Below are 17862 nucleotides of genomic sequence, written 5' to 3'. Positions count from 1 at the left end.
GTCTAAATATTTCAACGCAAGATCGCATGAAAATGTTGCTACATTTGAGTCTACAGTGGGCCCCAGTACAACGACCACTTGGTTATACTACTCTCGCGCATTGAAAATAATGAGTGTGAAGAGTACATCCGAGTGGTCGTTGTACTGGGGTCCCACTGTATTTGGCCTCCGTCTCCTCTATTTTAGCCAAATAATTCCCATGCTTTTTTTTGAAAACTCGTTTTACTGGCAAAACAATCCTTCTACTAAAATGCTTTACAATTTTTCAGTATATCATGCGCCACATTCGACATCAGCTCCTCATTATCTCTCTGTGGGTCGTTCAGTGAAGGTCCAAAATTAATAGAATTTCTGTGAGCAAGTTATTTTTGTATTAAAGTGCGTGTTAAAAAAAAAAGAAAAATGATTTTCCTAATTCTTTCGTCGATCACCCTAATCACCTGCCTCTACTACCTCTTTAATCTCATCCTTTGGATTTCCCTGGATTGCGATATTGAATTGTTCATCAAGAGTAAATTCGGGAAGAAAATATGTAAGTTTTTTTGGGGTGAAAAAGACCGCACAAAATATCTGAATTGCGGAAAAAGTTCAGAGGTGTTATTGCTTGATCACAGATAAGAGGAAATCTTTTTACAATATGCTTTTTCTTTGAGATTATAAAAGTAAATTTTCCTGTATAAACAATTATTTGGCTCTTCCTAAATAGGCTATACAAGGTGGATAAATTAAATATTTGTCCATTTAACAAAGAAATAATTTAGTATAATTCCTATGCATAAAAAAAACATGGAAGAAAAATTCACGTGGTGATAAAATGATCAAAATGTTTTCTTACTCACATAAAACACACGACGCCATCGTGCTGAATGAGCAGCTTCTTTGAGTGGAAAAGTTGTGTGGATCACTGGAGCTTCATCTGGGATTGGTCAGAGTTTGGCACACACCCTCGCTACCCATGGCGTCAAGTTGGTTCTCACAGCACGACGTGTGGCAGAGCTGGAGAAAGTCAAAGAGCAATGTCTCACATTTTCCGGTGGGAAACTCAAAGAAAAAGATATCCTTACCATGCAAATGGATATGCTGCAATTGGAGCGTCATGAAGAATTCTTCGGGCGAGTCATTGAACATTTTGGCACGCTGGATATCCTTGTGAATAATGCAGGAAGATCTCAAAGGGCTGCATGGCAGGATATCGATTTGAGCGTTGATCGTGCCCTATTTGACCTCGATGTCTTCAGTGCAATTAATTTATCAAGGTTGGAAAATAAATTTTCTTCTCTAATTTCAAAATGGGAATGAATTTCTAATGTCTGTCTCTTCCAGAATTGCTGTTCGGTACTTCCTGGATAAGGGGATTAATGGGCACATTGCTGTAAACTCCAGCATTGCTGGATTGATGGCAATTCCCAATTCTGCAACATACGTTGCAGCAAAGCACGCCATCAATGGCTACATGCACGCCCTGAAGCTTGAGCATCCTTACATCAAGACGACAATCTTCTGCGCTGGACCAACATTCTCCGAATTCCTCCATGAAGCCTTTACAAATAAGATTGGCGAAAAATACGGGCAATCAGTTAAATCGTCTGATAAGAGATTAACCGCCGAGAGGTGCGCTGAACTCTTCTCCGTGGCACTGGCAAATGGAACTAATCTCAATTGGGCTGGATGTTTCCCCTTCTCATTCCTCCTCTACCTCAAATACTACCCCAATCTCTACAACTTTGTGATCCAGTTGATGGGCTCCAAGACACTCTACAAGATCCGCGACAGCAAGTGATGAGAGAAAAATGATCTTTCCTCCTGATGGAGAACCAGAAATCTCATTTCTATGCATTTGAGTTGTTTAACGATCCTTCTACCAATAAAAAAAATAGACGTGTTGGCAAAATCATCTCTGTTTCTCGTGATCTTCACGCTTCTCCCTTTTTAGATGCTGCCGCCAGTCCACCTCGCTCGAAAGTGAAATGATTCAAGATCACGATCGCGGTGTAGCAGTATTGAGTCTCGTTGGTATATCCACTAATACAATTTCTTGTGGCGACTCACACCAGAATGTTGGCTTTCTGTTGCGTGATAAGACCTATTTGATGTTGTAGTAGCAGTAGTGTTGAGAAGTCGTCAGCACATCAAGTAATTTATTTCTTGGGATTCAATTATGGGTTTTTTTGCATTTATCGGTGTCCTCGTTTTCATTTACTATCTCATTAATGTGATCCTGTGGTGTCTCCTCGATTCTGACATTGAACTCTTTGTTAGAAGCCTCGTGGGCAAGAGAGTTTGTGAGTATTTTTTTTCTTTTCGTGTGAAATTCCTCAACATTCACCCACTTTTATCACACAAATTTATCTCCACGATCTCCCCAACTCACAATTTGCTGCTCATTAGCATCTCTGTCTGGCACTGTTGTGTGGATTACGGGGGCATCGTCGGGCATTGGTAAGCAGCTGGCCATTGAGTTGGCAAAGAATGGGGTGAAATTGGTTCTAACTGCCCGTCGTGGGGCTGAACTTGAGAACGTCAAACGGGAATGTCTCACACAGGCAGGCGGAAAGCTGCAACCCATTGATATTCTAGTCATGCAGATGGATATGCTGGAGATTTCGCGTCATCAGCAATTTTTCGATCATGTTCTCCAGCACTTTGGACGCCTCGATATTCTCGTCAACAATGCTGGACGCTCCCAACGGGCAAGTTGGGAGGAGATCTCCCTCAAAGTCGATCAAGATCTCTTTCAACTGGACGTCTTCAGTGTCGTTAATCTCTCACGGTAATTTATTCTAATTGAATCATTTTCTTTTCTTCTCTAATTGGTGAATATTTCCTTAAAGGATCGCTGTGAGATACTTTAAAGGAGCAAATGTACGTGGTCACATTGCGGTGACATCCAGTACAGCAGGATTGATTCCTGTTCCCAATTCAGCTAGCTACACAGGAGCTAAATACTCAATTCATGGCTACTTTGGGGCCCTTCAGACTGAAAATCCCGGTCTCGATGTCACAATCTTCTGCCCAGGACCGACATTCTCAGAATTCCTCCAGGAAGCCTTCACTGATCGCGAAGGTGCCAAATATGGGGAATCAGTAAAACCAACGGACAAACGTATGACGGCTGAGCGGTGTGCTCATCTTTATGCCGTTGCCCTCGCCAATAAACTCCACATCAATTGGGTAGGACTCTTCCCTATTTCCCTACTACTCTACGTGAGTCTCTACTTTCCAAATATCCGTGTTCTCGTCGTAAAATACATTGGCATCGGAGGACTAAAAAAGATAAGAGATAGCAACTAACAATCTTATCTTTACCACACACACATACGTAATAAAGTTCTATGCAATTTTTTTTTCATTCCAATTATTCATAAAAACAAGTAAATAAAACTCGCGTGAGTTTTTTGTTATAAGAACCGGGACAGGTGATGTTTAATAAAAATTTAATATAAAATAAAAAAATCTTTATAAAAAGCATAAAGAGGGTTAATATTTCCAGCTCATTATGAGACCGTTGTTGATTAACAAGTTAAATTAATTAAATCAATTAAATGAAGAGGTTGGATGAATTATAATTAAGTTTTTAGTCATCGCTATTTATATAAATTGATAAAAAAAATCTTTTATAAGAAAAAAAAAACTAATTATTGTTTAAATAATCAAACTTTTCAACGCCTTTAAAAAAACATTCATTTGTTAAATAAAGTTGAGAAAATCTTGCCGGAAAAAAGCTATACTCACAAATACAAAATAAATCAGCTGCATTCCTGTAATGAAAAGGAGGTAAATAAATCATTGAAAAACAATTACAGATTAACCTTCTCATATAGAAAAGACAAGAGAGTTTTACTAATATAATACGTAAAACGTATATTATTTATCTCTTACAAATATTACTTTACAACTTTCAAGCATTTTCTAAAATCTTCTCATTTGTATTTGGATTTTCCATTTGGGAATCTTGTCGCTGTAGAATCTCCATGTGTTTCTTCCTTTTCTGCTTCCCACGCATAATAGCCTCCTTGAATACCCTGCAGTACAATTCAATTGATGCCGGAGAGTCATCATTACCCGGCACAGGGTACGTTATGAGATTGGGATTGCAATTTGTATCAACTACCCCAATAGTTGGGATGGACATTTTGGCTGAATCTCTCACAGCCGTGTGCTGGGTCATCACGTTGTTGAGTGTATTGAGGAAAATGCAGAGATCCGGAAGTCTCGTGACTGCCTTAAATTGAACTTTGGCATTTGTGAAGACACCCCCGCGCCAGTAGCGTGTGTGGGAGAACTCCTCGCACTCCAAAGCTGTCTTCTCAACAAGATGTGCATTGAGGGCTCCACGGTACAGAAAGAGGATTAAACCGTCATTGTAGGCAATGTGTGCAGCAAAGTTGAGTGCTTCACGAAGATGACAAGCTGTCTGGTCCAAATCGAAAATTAAGTGTCCCAAGCGAGATCCATAGATGTATGGCTTCATGCGATCATCCAATGAGCCGATCTTGTGACCATAGTGTACTCGGGCATTAAATAAATCTCGCACCGTAAAGAGGTTGTGAACATTGAAGTAATCCGGATGTGTCAACGGATCAACGATTTCTGGTGCGATTATAAAAGATAAATTTATTTAGCAGATTAATTTTGTTGGAGATCTAAGATAAATCTTATTGTACCTATTTTACTCTTTGGGGCATTAACTTCGTTTGAGTTTTGGGGCCACTCCGCGATAGCAGTCCGACTTCTGCATAGTGTCGGCGAGCCAAGCTGCCGTCTTATCCCTAAAAAATAAACAATTTTAAATGAATTTCCTGCTTTGTTTTAACAATTAAACATCAGTAGGTTTTTCTTTTTTGCAGTAATCAAACCTTTGTGGACTATTACTAACCAATTTGTAGAGATTTTAGCATTATTTTCCCTCACTAAAAAATCCCAACTTGTGAATGAATTTTGACAAATAACCTAACTTTTTTTTCATTATTGCAGTTTTACTGTAAAATGCTCGAATTAGTTGGTGTTCCACTTCGTGGCGAACACCAAATATTGTAATCGACGGAAAAACTGACCACCCCAGATCGGTCTCAAACTTGGTACAAGTACATTTTAGACATCCCACATTACGAAAATAGTGGTGCCTACTATTACTAATTTTGCCTAGTAATACTGCTCACAAATCGCATTACAACGCATAAACAAACTTCTACACATTGTGGGACACCAACTCATAACTCGACGCGTTATGATTGATTTTTCCTGTGCAAAGAATTTGGACCATCTCAAAAATAAAATATGGACATCAATGCAATTTTTGTTTATTTGTTTTTACATTTAAATGGGAATACAACACTAAATATTATTTTATAGACTAATTGGCCAAAATATTATAAATTAGCAATAAAATCCTTCTAATATGAAATATGCTTTAAGAATATTTATCTCGTGTACTTTTTTTTTTAATCATTAAACTTAAATACACTGCATGAAAAAATACAGAACCGAATAATTTTTGTTTTTCAATAATGTGTGATATTTTTTTTTGTTAAAACATTTTTCTTTTCACTACTTTTTTTAAATATATTTATAATTATTATGCAGATTTTTTTGTTGCAATTTACGCCCACAAAGATTTAACGTTTCTGCAAAATAAAATTGCATTACAAAAAATAAATTAATAGATACAAAAACAAAACAAAAGACAACACATGTGAACAAAAACAAGAGATAAAATTGAATGACGAAGGTATTTACTTACTTAGCTCCACCGGAAGCACCAGATTGACCTCCGGACATTTTTCTCTTGATGCGGAATTTCCTCACATATGCCTCGATGAGAGTTTGAATTTTCTGAGGATTTATCTCACCCGTACGACTGTGACAAATCTACAAAGTAAAAAAAAATTGTTAAAATCACAAAAAAGCAGAAAAAATCATTTTTCTTTAAATACCTTCGGAACAGCTTTACGCAATATATCCTTGTACTCATCTTTGGTAATGTGTTTCTTGTTGTAATGAGGCTTCAGCACCAATTTTACTTCCTCCACAACGCGTTCCTGGCGATTTAGTTTTCTCAAGAACTGATTTGAATAGAAAGAAAAAAATTAATAAATTACATATCATTTGACACCAATTAAATGTAACCTTATCCTTTACATGTAACTCCACAGCTGAACCAGGAACTTCATCCACAATCCGCATTGATGCTTCATCCAGCCCAATTGGTGTTGAAGCTTTACTTCCTGAAATTTTAAATGAATTTGCAATCACATTCAGCTCATTTTTTTTACTGTTTTTTTTTTAACCCTTAAAAACACTTATAATTTTACCATCAATATGAAAGATTCTAAGGAAAATTCATGAACGTGAAAAGATTAATTTTTCACTTAAAGCTATACTGATGTTATCTCTTATAATTCGGCTTAAATTATTAAGTTTTTTTTTTTAGATAAAAATGTGAAATTTTCGACTATTTTAATACAGAAAAATGATTAAAAAAAAAAAGAATAAAGAAAAATTAATTAAATTCAAATAAAATATTACCTTTGATAGCAGATCTCTTGGCTTGACTTCGCGCCATGGTCTTTGTGGTTTTTGTCTTCTGTTGAGTACTACGTGTGGTGCTGGTATTGCCACCACTTGGCGATGTGGCGCCAAAGAGTGAATCAAAAATATCTGTTGCACCACCACCACCTCCGCCAGATTTAGTGGCACCCTTCGTGGGTGTTGGCTTTTGCATGGATTGATTGGTGTTCATTGAGCTATTTGCACTTCGTGATAAATTCTGCCGACTCGACGACTGTTCAGATGGTGGATCGAAAAGCCCATCAAAGTCACTCGAAGCCGGTGAATAGGGAGAATCCATTTCCATGACATCCTGATCACCATTGTGCCTTGAGCCAGACTGATTGGCATTCCCAACTTTCGGCAATGGAAGCTTTGAGATCAGACTGGATGAGGATGCCTTGGAGAAGACTGTGGACGTCTTCATTGGTGATGGCTTTATGCCAGCACTTGAAGTGATTAATGAGAGTTTAGCCGGACTCTTCTCACCCGTTTGAGACTGAATCGGTGGCATGAGGAGGAGATTGGAAGAGATTGATGACGACGTAACGGGAGTTGAGGTTGCCGTTGATTTAGATGGTTGAATGAGGACATTGCTAATTATAGTTATTCCACTACTGGATGGTTTACTCGACACTTCCTCTGGCTTCTCCTGCGGTGATGCCGATATCCTTACACTCTGTTGACTCTCAGTTGAGGTATTGTGACTTTCAGCCGCCATCTGGGCGTGTGTTGTTGAATTCATGAGAGCCATGACAAAGTCCACGGGATTCATTACTTTTTCCGCTGAGCCTTGATGTTTTGCCGTTGCTTCGGTCAAATCTTGAATTTCATTCGTCTGTGGTGGACCACTTTTGTCGCTATTCTCCTGATTCACCGACTCACTCGTGTCAGCTGGAGGGATTGGGGATCGTGACTGCGATGGAGACTTTGTCGGTTCAAACGGATCATAGGCATCTGGGGAACATGGTGCTGGTTCCGGTGGAGTATTCGGTCCAATTTTATTAACACTCTCACTACTATTATTCCGCTCAATCTCCTCCGGTTCACTCATAATCTCCTCCTCATCTTCTTCGGCAAGAACATTTGGTCGTGTATTCTTTGCCTTATTCTTCGGCTTTAGCGTGAACTTTATGTGCTCCGGTTCAGGCGGAGTCTTCGGACCAAGAGATTGCATATTGAATGACGAACCATCCACCTCAATATTGGGGGATCGTGGCTGAGAAATATGCTCATGCCTCTCAATTCCACTCCCCATTCTCGAATCAACATCATCCATCATGTCGACGCGCATATTCATTCTCGGTGTCCCACCACCTTTATTCTTCTCCCCATTATCCCCTCCATCACTATCACTCAGGACAATCACAGCTTTTGGTGAGGGAGTTATCTCTTTGAATGGTGATCGATCGAGATCAATTATAGCTACGGGTTTCGAATCAATCCTCTTCTTGCGACCCTTTGACCCGGGTCTCTTTGATTTCTCCTTACGCGATTTCTTCCCACCACCTTCCCCACGATCTGACTTCCTTTTTGATATTAATCCATCCTTTGTCGGTGGTAATGTAACTATAGTTGTCTGCTGTGGCGGTTGAGGTTCATCATTGTTGAAGCTCACACTCACAAGAATATTATTGCCTGAAGCAAAAACTTCCTTCGAAGCTGGTTGCTTTTCAGCCCTCTTTGAGCGTCTCTCATAGCCATCCCCATGTTTTTTGTCCTGCTTACGCTTCTTGTCCTTTTTGCGACTCTTCGTTTGTGCTTCCTTGGGTGGTGATTGACCAACAAAGTCCTCACGAACTGTATCATTCTCCCTCAGTGGTGGTGTCCATGAGGTGGGACCAGCTTCGTAGTTATCTCCCGGTGGGGGACTCATTGAGAACGAAGCAGCACGACTTCCTTCCCCATTCCATGATTTTGATCGTGATCTCGAACCACCTTTCTTTGATTTCTTCGACACTACAGCTTCATCCATAGTACCTCCACCTCCCTTTCTCTTATGCAATGAACCCCTAAGCTCAGGTGTTGCATGCTTTTCCGTCGATGAATGCTTCTTCTTGGATTTCTTCGATCTATTTCGTCCATCCTTGGATGTCTTTTTACGCTTAGGTTGCTTAACACGTTCCCTACTTGGTGTATGATCCATTCGCCTCGGGGACAATCGTGGGGATCTCGATCGTCTCTGATGAAATGTGTCTGAGACTATGGGAGATTTTGTTCGTGACCTCGATCTACTTCCCCGAATGGGTCTTGTATTATCAAGCGAACGTGATCGTGAGTATCTTCTAGCGGGGCTAACAGAACGACCATAAGATCTGTCTCGTTTTCCACGAATTGGTGAAAGTGATCGCTTGCGTGAGAAAGATCTCCTCCTCGACAAGGATCTCCTGCGTGATAGGGATCTCCTTCGTGAAAATGAGCGTCTCCTCAGTGGTGATCTCCTACGAGATGGTGAGCGACGTCTCGAATTAGAGCGTCGATTGCGTCGATTTCGTGAAATTGATCGTCGTGATCTATACGGTTGCCGTCCTCTCGATAGAGATCGTCGTGGAGATCGTGATGAGAAGGACATTGATCGCCTTCGTGATGGTGATCTCGAGTGTGAATAGCGTTTGGGAGATGATGATAAACTTCTGTGTCTCGATGTATCCCGCCCGTATTGATCTTTCCTCCCCCTGCGTTGCCAACGATCTTCAACGACATTGCGAACGTCATACCGTGCTAGATCTTTTCGCTTTTCCTTCCTCTTTGAATAACTATCACGCCGATCATTCTCTTTGTCATTAGAGAACGAACGTGATCGACTTCGCTCTCGTCCTCGCTCTCTATCACGATAATTCCTATCGCGATTGTTTCTACTTAATTTTTTAAACTCTTTCGATTTTTTACCTCTAGATTTCCCCCCACTCTTCTTTTCTTCTACATCCTTCTTACTCTCTGGCTGTGCGTCCTGCTTCTCTGTATCTGGGATAGGTTCAACAGGTGCATTTCCATTATTTAGAACGCCATCTTCATCGGATATCAATTCCGTATCCATTCCACCTATTCCACCGGCATCCATTGGATTAGCACTAATATCAATTGTATCACCATCATCGTCCTCTTTGTGTGCCTCTGCCACTTGGTTGTTCTCATCAAGGCACGGTGTGTAGCTCCGTGGATCATTTTCCGTGTTATTTTCCTTCTCTTCAGCGGGTTTCCCTTCCCCTTGAGTAATAGCAGGAGGAATTGCTGAAGTTTCAGCAATAACGGGCCTATCTTCATCGGTTTTAATCAGATTCAACTCTTCCCAATCACTGTCATCGTACAATTCGAGAACACCTTTCTTCTCTCGTCGCGCAGGACCCTTTTGAGCATCTTGCCCTGTAGCCAGTTGCTGCTCTCCTGGAATTGGAATACTTTCTAAAGGTGGGGCTGGAATTGGAATATTCTGCAAGTCACAAATATTCTCTGACTCCTGTGGATCTGAATCTTTTTGTTCCGAAGATCCCAAATTCCCTTCATTACTCATTTCTGGTGAAATTTCTTTCAAATATGGAGAATTCTCTTCCTGAGGAGGTTTCGCTTCATTTCTACCCGTCGCATCGGCATTTTCTTCGTCATCATCGAGCTGCACTAAATCCTCTTCATTCTCTTCATATCCCTGATTCTCTCCATGCTGGACTTCTGTCTCATCTTGGGGTTCTTCATTGAAGCTATTGGCTAATTTCATTGCTTCTGCGGAGTAAACGCTAAAATTCGGGCAGTCATCCTCTTCATCGTCTCTACCGCTAAAGTGTGAAGGTGCTGATGGTGCTGGGAGAATTGGTGTCACATTCGGATATCTAAAATCATGCGAACGATTCTCATTTTGACTACCACTCGTGTAGTCATCCTGCTCATTGTACTGCTGTTCCCCATCATCATTGTCATTGTTATCATCGCATTCATCATCATAGTCCTGATAGTTTGTATTTATATCTCTCATTGCATTTGAGGTTTGAATTGTTTCTGGAAATAGATGGCGAATATGGAGGTTATATACAATACTTGTGTGTTTGTTTGTAACTAAGTTAGGGAGTCTCTTGCAAAACTCAACTTTCAGGCAAAATATATAACAATATTTGATGGTAAAATTATAGTTTGTTTTTTTACGGGTAGTTTTTTTTTGCGCGGGAAAACAGAAATTTGTTTAAAAAAGCGGATTGAGGGATGAATTAAAAAAGAAAAGAAAAAGAAAGAAAAAATTGATTCGTTCTCATGGTTTTCAACAGTCTTTTGAATTTGAAAACTCACCAATAGCCGAGGCTGCGTCTTCTTCGGTATTCCCATCGCTGAGAGAATTGCTCGCCTGCCCTGGCACTGTTATCTCCAAATTAAGTACATGACTACGATCGTCACTTTCATCCACATTACCCATTTCTGAGTAGTTCATGTCACTTTCACTCATAGGCCTATTCGAGCACATTACATTATTGCTAAAGTCATCAAAATTGTCTCTTGTATTCTGATTCCTTTGGTTGAATCTATTCGGCATGAAAGGCTGCCCACGCAACCTTTGTCCATATTGCTGACGTCCACGGGGATTTTGGTTGTTGTTGTTATTATTATTGTTGTTGTTGTTGCGAAATTGAAATGATTGGAAGGTATTTGAGAAACTTTCCCTCCCACTTCCACGTCCTGAATTTTGGAAATTGCCAAAATTGGAGTTTCCTCGGTTGAATTGATTAAAGTTGGAGTTTTGGTAGTTGCCTTGGTAGTTCCCACCGTAGTTGGAGTTATTGCGGAAATTGCCGCCACCACCGCCGCCGCCGCGATTGCCACCCTGGCGATTATTGAAATACCCTCCGGAATTTCTCCCTCCACGATTATACATTGGAGCTTGAATTTCTGGTGGTGGATCCTTCTTTGCTGCCTCAGTGGGTTTATCACTCTTAGGTGGGACCACCTCACTAAAGTCAAAGCTCCCATCAGTGCTGATGCGCACATTTTTAATGTTATTCCTGCGACTTATAGTGTGCCACGTCTCCTGCTCACTGAGGATATCGGAGAGTAAATCAACGGAAGTTGTCTCCCGTGGAGTTACAATGTTATTCAGGATCCTCTTGCGACTCTGCAGAGATGACACTGTGGATGTCCGTGAACGATTTGGTGCAACTAAGACACCCACAGATCCACTACTTCGCACAGCAACACGCTCATCGCCACTCTCATCGTCACTCACGAAATAATTAAGTTCATTCCGCAAGCCAAACAGTGCGAGTCTCGGCACAGTGGCGCGATGTCTCTCCCACAGACTGGGTGTCTCCTCCCAGACAGATTCCGTCTCGGGATTTGAAGTCGTTCCCGTGCCCCTGTGCGTGCCAGAGACGAGAGATCTCAGTGGAATTCTGCATGTTCGTCGTGATCTTGTACGCCTTGAGCGTCTCGAACGTGTGCGTCGGACACGATTTTGAGCAGGACGTCGTGTTTGGAAGAGCATCTCAATGCCCGTGCAACTAATGCACGTCTCACAGAACCAATTCCCATCGGGAACTTCCTCAAGTGGTGGATCCAAGCAATGCATGTGGTATCCACGATTGCAGCTATCGCAGAGAAGCATTGATTCTTCATGATTGGAATTGTTGCATTCCATGCAATACGTCACATCATTGTCAGCAATCTCATCATCCAGTTCACTCTCAGCAATCACTTCGGGATTTTCAGAGACACAAATCTCCCGAATTTTATTGTGGGACCTGCTATTTTCAACGATGGTTATTCGTGTGAAGGTTTGACGATCAATTGGACAGGTTCTTACGGTTCTAGACCACTCTTCAATGCATCTCCCGCAGTATTTGTGACCACACGAATCGGGAATTCCAATCTCTTGATCATTGAAGTTTGCAAAACAAATTGGGCATTTCTCCCCACTTGATGTGCTATGATTGGAATCCTCATCGATATTCACCGTGGAATTTTCTCTTCCATTGAGAAGTCTATAGGCAAGTGGAATCTCATCGTCAGACACCCCACCGTCGGGGAGAAGAGGTACGGAGGATGCCTGAATCCTCTGTTCACTGATCACTTCGGGATTTTCGGGCATTGCAACCTCCCGTACCACCTTGAAGGAACGAATGTTCTCAAGAATTGTCAGCCGGGAGAAGGCTTGACGATCAATTGGGCATGTTTTACCATCTCTGGACCACTCCTCAATGCACTTGGCGCAGTACATGTGTGTACAGGTGTTGGGTATTCCAACCTCCTGCTCTTTTAGCGTTGAAAAACAAATTGGACACTTTTCACCTCCCGACGAGCTGTCCACGGAACTCTCCTCAAATAAGCTTGGCTTCCTTATTCTCCGAACAATGGGGATTTCTTGTTCACTCTCACTTTCGGAATTCTCAATGTTGTTGGTGGATATTTGGGACTCATCGGAATCCTCCTCACCAGGTGTCTCAATAATTCTCCGGGAACGGAGTTGTATTGTGGATTCTCCGGACTCACATACCCTCCTCCTTCGCCGTAGAATCCTACTTTTTCTCACTCCTCGTGCTGTTCCCGGATAATTGAAATCACTATCACTATCAGACATCTTGCAGGCAGCAAAATAGTTAAAATCTAGATGGGGAAAGAAGGGAAAATTGCGTAAAAAAGTGGACATTTCGTGAGAATTCTGGGCGATGATGCGCCAAAGAATTCCCCACCTTGCAGCACCTTTTGCACTCACCTAATTTACAATTGCTAAGTCAATAAATATTCCCATCGGCTCTGTGCACTCCGTTATCAGTTCCTTGCAAGCACTTGTGCAACAACACCCAAAATATTCGCATTCAATTGTCCACACGAAAAAAGCGGATTGTCAGCCATTTTCATTTTCTAGCAGATTTTCATGCAGTTTCAATGGACTTCTCGGAGAAATAGCATAAAATCCTCATTTTTCCGCCACTTTCGCCAATTTTTCCATCACAAAAATGTCCTCGGCACCTTCGCGATCACCGCAAGATACTTTTTACGCCGAATATCGCAGAAAAGAGGTCATAATTTTATGAGATAATTTTGTGTTGTTATTGGAATCAATGCATTCGACAATACTAAAGGTAAACTCGGGCGCGTTTATAGACAATGGGATTTTCTGATGTGTTTGAAGGGCTGTCTTACCTATCTCTTTTTTATCACATTAAAAAAAAACATTTTATTTCTTTAATATTATTTCCTTTTTATCTCCTAATTTAAATTAATTTTTTAAAATTATTAAAAAGATAAATTGCATAAAGAGAAAAATTATGAAAAACATTTTAATTTTGGGATTGCTGTGATTGATTACAATAGCAGTGATTTCTAGCATTTCAGTGATTTTGTGTTCTTTGAACGAATCTCCGCGGTCATTTCGGCTGATTTCCAACAGAAGATTCCATAGACTCTGTAGGAGATTATTCTGGAGAATTCGTAGGAATTTTGTAGCGGTGTTTCATGAAGATTTTTAGAATTTCTGCTCCTTAGATTTAAATTAAATTATTGAGAAACTTTTTAAATGAATTAAATTTATTATATTTTGAGGAAGACAAGGTCATCAAATGATTAATTAATGAAGCACAAGATCTCAGAGATGTGCCAATCAAGTCAGGGAAGAAATATCCTGTGAATTCAGGATGCACCAGAATAGCAAAAATCCTTAAGAAAATAAAACATTTGTCTTCAAATTTAAAAAGTAGAGTAATTTATTTATTTTTTATCTTTAGTTTACACGCTCGATTAAAGTCTATCATGCTCACGGCTTATCTTTATACGAGTGTTTTAATTAATCTCTCCTTATATGCAATTAAAATGTTTCTTTATTATGCTAAGAAATTATTAATAAAAAAAAAATTCTAAATTTTAGAGAACAAAATAATAAAAACGAAATACACTTAATTTGTATCATCAATAAATATGCATATATTTATGAGCCTTATGTTTTTTTTATAATTAAATGGTTTACTGTCTTTTTGTTCCATAATAATTATTAATTTGGATTTATCTTAAGAATTAAGTAGTAAACCATTTTATTATTTTTCTTCTTTTAGCTGTTTTTTTTCTTTACCTTATTGCCAGATGCCCGCATAATTTCCCACTAAATTTGCCGGGAGCGGCCCACCGGCTGCAAAGAGTCTCGTTCCGCTTGCATCGTAGCAGTGTGTATAAATTGCTGGAACGTATTTGATCTGCTGGAAGCCATCCATTTCTTCTTCAGGAAACTATTTGAAAAAAAAAAAAAACAAATGAGAAGCATCACCCCCATTTAATCATTTATGATCTCACTGGCAAAGGTAAAGAGTGAAACAATACTTACCACATACCCTTTACTGGCTTTGAGGACTACAGTTCTCGATGAATTTATGCTACTTTCCAGGTATTTTCCTGCTCGTATATCATAAAACATGAGCATTCCTAATCCCGTGCCAACGGTGAGAATATTTTCCTGAAAACTAGCTGAGCGTATACCGCATCCGGAGTAGCGTGATGCAATCTTCTTCACGGCCTGAAGGGTTCGTGGATCCAGGAGAAGTGTGTATGAACGACATCCAACGGCATAGAGACCATTTGGTTGGCATGCAATGCACACGTTATCCTGACAATTGGGCAGCTTCCGTGAGAGTTTTTGTGAGAAAGTTTCAGCATTGAAGAGGTGGATGTAGCTGTTGAGGGATAGCACAGCAATCTCCTTGTACTCTTGATTGAAGCAAAGTGATCGAATCTTCTGTGCTGTGCGACATTCTTTCACCGCAACGGGAACAATGTGACCGTATGATGGGCATGTTTGCTCCTCATCCTCCCCCGTTGCTTGTGGCACATCAATGAGATCTTCATTTATGCGCCAAAGAGCAACTTTCGTATCCTTTGATCCCGACACGAGGAACTGATCGTCTAGCCAGCACATGTCAAATACCCAATCTCTATGCCCATTCTCCCCAATGCACACCGGATCCAGTGTTGGCAAACGATAAATGGCAATATCAGCAGAGTGTCTTGCTCCCGTGGCCAGCAGTGTTCGACTAGGATTGATTTGAGCCGCATGGATTCCGTGCTGTGTGTCAGGATTGTTGCTACGATTGTTAGGCAGCGTGGGAATTGCATCAACACGACGCATATTAACATCGTAGACCATAAGCTGGGAACAAAGGATAGCCAATTAATTCTCAAGAACTTCATACAATAGAGCAGCACCCTAAAGGTGTTTTACCTTATTGCATTTTGTGCCAAAGACCACCTGTCGATTGCTTAGCCATTGAGAACAGAAAACCTTATTGATATTTCCTAACGAGATTGGTGTCTCCTTAAACATATCGTGCGTCAGAATATGTCGACTTGCGTAGGATTGGCAGATGCTTCGTCCCTAAAACAAAGAGATTTTACGCATTATCTTCCAATCCCTTGATTGGGGTACTAAATTCTAACTCTTTGTGCCCTTTTTTGGAATCAATGGAATCTATCAACTATGAGGACTATTCATAAAATGCCGAAGGAGGCATCAGAACAACTGTAATCCTACATTCAGCCTATCCGGAAACTCACCTCACTGAAGTCCGATTCACGGCTCCGGACGTAGTCCACAAAATTGTATGAGGTGTTCAATATTTCATTTTGCTGCTGTGGAGTTTCTTCCTCGCTGTCGGAATCCTCGTATGTCACGAAATCATCAGGTTTATCTGGTTTCCGTCTCCTCTCCTGCCTACAATTGAGGGAATGCGGTAACGTAATGAGAAAAATCAATACTTTGTGGAAAAGTTATCTTTTTTTTGTCGTACCGAAAAATTCTTGCTTTCGCCCTCCTTTCTTCGATGCGACTAAGGATGTAGCACGGGGGTCTCCGTCCATAGACACATTTCCGCACAGTTTTGGACATTTCATTAAGGTGTTTTAGTCACACAAATGGCCAAAAGAATGATATTTTCTCACAAAAATTCACAATAAATTCTCCTCCATTATTTTTGTTGCTCTTTTGTCACTTTTCTGCTGCGACTACAAGAAGTGCTGGAAAATTGCAAGAACATTGAGCCACACAACACGCTTGCTTTTTGTTGGGAAAGTCATAGGACAAATTATTGGAAATTCCATGGAAGTCCGATAAAATATAATTTTTATTTGCAAAAATGGGAAAAAATACAATGAATCACAAAATTTATTCTTTCAGAAGATTTGCATACTGAAATTCCGGGCTGTTCTCATAATCACATAGATCCAGGGCAACTTCGCAACTCTCCTTGACCACCCTTTTGTCGTCCTTTAGGTATTCATTGAGGATCTTTATGCATTCCTCAGTGGCAATTGCTCCCAGAGCTTCAGCACATTCATGCCGAACCATTTCATTTTCAGCCGTATCACGGAGGTTTTCGGCCAGGAATGGAATACTGCACGGTTCCTGAAGTTGTCCAAGTACAAATGCCACTTCATGCCTAAATAAAGCACTTCCTCCCTTCAATCCTGCTGCCAGAGCGAGAATACTCTCTTTAGTGCGAATATTCCGGAGACTGAACATGGCACGATAGCGATTGAACAACGACTCTTCCTCATTCATCAAAGTAGCCTTGAGATCTGCTATATTCTTGGTTGAAGCTGGAGGTGTGGGATCCACCGAAGCGTAAGGATTCTCATCTCGAAGCTCCTCTTTCTTATCTATCCAATTCAATCTCCCAAGGGCAATTTCACATGTCTCTGCAACTTCAATGACGGGGTCATTGAGATACTTTTCCAGGACAGGCTTCACGCTCAGACATCCAATTGCACCCAAAGCTTCCGCTGATAAAATAATCAAAATCTTAATGATTCTGTAAAAGCTATCGAGTGATGACTAATAAAATCTTACCAGCTTCATGACGCACCATAGGCTCCTGATTTACATCCTCCAAAACTCTCACGAGAACAGGGATTGCTTCTCGGTCTTGCATCTGTCCCAAACAGTAGGCCAGCTCGTGTTTTAGCAATGCCGAATCATCCCGGAAGCACTGATTGATGCAATCAATCGCATCCTGTCCACCGATATTCCGCAACGTAAACAATGCCCTAAAACGTTCCTTTAGTGGGCGATTTTTATCATTTAGCACACCACCAATACTCTTCACCTTCTCTGCTTCAACTTTCACCATGATTTTGCAATTGAATTCTCAATAAAAAAAATTTTTCAGCCAAAAAATAAAAATCTCACGTGTTGCGAAAAATACACACAAATTGGTGCAAGAAAAAAATGCGAGAAAATTTGCAAGAATGAGAGCGAGGTTTTTGACAGTTAACATTGAGGGCGCTAGTGAAGTGTCAAAATTTCATCGTGAACTATTCACAGTGGTGGAAATTGAATGAAAATTGTGAGAGTGGCCGAGA

The 17862-nt window shown here is 40.6% G+C and overlaps 6 protein-coding genes across 7 annotated transcripts; 2 read left to right on the top strand and 4 right to left on the bottom strand.

Annotated features, from left to right (window-relative positions):
* The first annotated feature begins 272 nt into the window (after positions 1 to 272).
* LOC129796959 (dehydrogenase/reductase SDR family member 7-like) lies at positions 273 to 1891 on the top strand. Its single transcript, XM_055839117.1, has 3 exons — positions 273 to 532; positions 875 to 1256; positions 1324 to 1891. Exons 1-3 carry the CDS (start codon positions 403 to 405, stop codon positions 1778 to 1780), a joined length of 969 nt encoding a protein of 322 aa, XP_055695092.1. The 5' UTR covers positions 273 to 402; the 3' UTR covers positions 1781 to 1891.
* Positions 1892 to 2052: 161 nt separating this feature from the next.
* LOC129796954 (dehydrogenase/reductase SDR family member 7-like) lies at positions 2053 to 3794 on the top strand. Its single transcript, XM_055839111.1, has 3 exons — positions 2053 to 2282; positions 2389 to 2770; positions 2832 to 3794. The coding sequence occupies exons 1-3, from the start codon at positions 2159 to 2161 to the stop codon at positions 3289 to 3291; spliced, it is 966 nt and encodes a 321-aa protein (XP_055695086.1). The 5' UTR covers positions 2053 to 2158; the 3' UTR covers positions 3292 to 3794.
* Positions 3795 to 3835: 41 nt separating this feature from the next.
* On the bottom strand, positions 3836 to 4964 carry LOC129796955 (28S ribosomal protein S2, mitochondrial). Its single transcript, XM_055839112.1, has 3 exons — positions 4877 to 4964; positions 4665 to 4769; positions 3836 to 4590 (listed from the first exon to the last, which is right to left on the bottom strand). The coding sequence occupies exons 1-3, from the start codon at positions 4896 to 4898 to the stop codon at positions 3899 to 3901; spliced, it is 819 nt and encodes a 272-aa protein (XP_055695087.1). The 5' UTR covers positions 4899 to 4964; the 3' UTR covers positions 3836 to 3898.
* Positions 4965 to 5284: 320 nt separating this feature from the next.
* LOC129796953 (uncharacterized) lies at positions 5285 to 13598 on the bottom strand. Of its 2 annotated transcripts, none has more exons than XM_055839109.1 (7): positions 13235 to 13598; positions 10822 to 13125; positions 6526 to 10536; positions 6127 to 6224; positions 5934 to 6062; positions 5741 to 5868; positions 5285 to 5624 (listed from the first exon to the last, which is right to left on the bottom strand). In XM_055839109.1, the coding sequence occupies exons 2-7, from the start codon at positions 13097 to 13099 to the stop codon at positions 5600 to 5602; spliced, it is 6669 nt and encodes a 2222-aa protein (XP_055695084.1). In that variant the 5' UTR covers positions 13100 to 13125; positions 13235 to 13598; the 3' UTR covers positions 5285 to 5599. The 2 variants fall into 2 exon arrangements, with proteins under 2 accessions (XP_055695084.1, XP_055695085.1); XM_055839110.1 differs by having other exon boundaries at positions 6139 to 6224.
* A 603-nt stretch (positions 13599 to 14201) lies between these two features.
* LOC129796952 (DDB1- and CUL4-associated factor 12 homolog) lies at positions 14202 to 16517 on the bottom strand. The gene is made up of 5 exons (XM_055839108.1): positions 16293 to 16517; positions 16060 to 16216; positions 15728 to 15880; positions 14837 to 15655; positions 14202 to 14741 (listed from the first exon to the last, which is right to left on the bottom strand). Exons 1-5 carry the CDS (start codon positions 16388 to 16390, stop codon positions 14589 to 14591), a joined length of 1380 nt encoding a protein of 459 aa, XP_055695083.1. The 5' UTR covers positions 16391 to 16517; the 3' UTR covers positions 14202 to 14588.
* Positions 16518 to 16607: 90 nt separating this feature from the next.
* Positions 16608 to 17789, bottom strand: LOC129796944 (deoxyhypusine hydroxylase). Its single transcript, XM_055839100.1, has 2 exons — positions 17351 to 17789; positions 16608 to 17283 (listed from the first exon to the last, which is right to left on the bottom strand). Exons 1-2 carry the CDS (start codon positions 17628 to 17630, stop codon positions 16667 to 16669), a joined length of 897 nt encoding a protein of 298 aa, XP_055695075.1. The 5' UTR covers positions 17631 to 17789; the 3' UTR covers positions 16608 to 16666.
* Between the last annotated feature and the right edge of the window lie 73 nt (positions 17790 to 17862).

This window comes from Lutzomyia longipalpis, chromosome 1 (genome assembly GCF_024334085.1).
Source record: "Lutzomyia longipalpis isolate SR_M1_2022 chromosome 1, ASM2433408v1".
Taxonomy (NCBI): Eukaryota; Metazoa; Arthropoda; class Insecta; order Diptera; family Psychodidae; genus Lutzomyia; species Lutzomyia longipalpis.
Note: the sequence above shows the minus strand (reverse complement) of the source record. Positions and strands in the feature narration are given on the sequence as shown.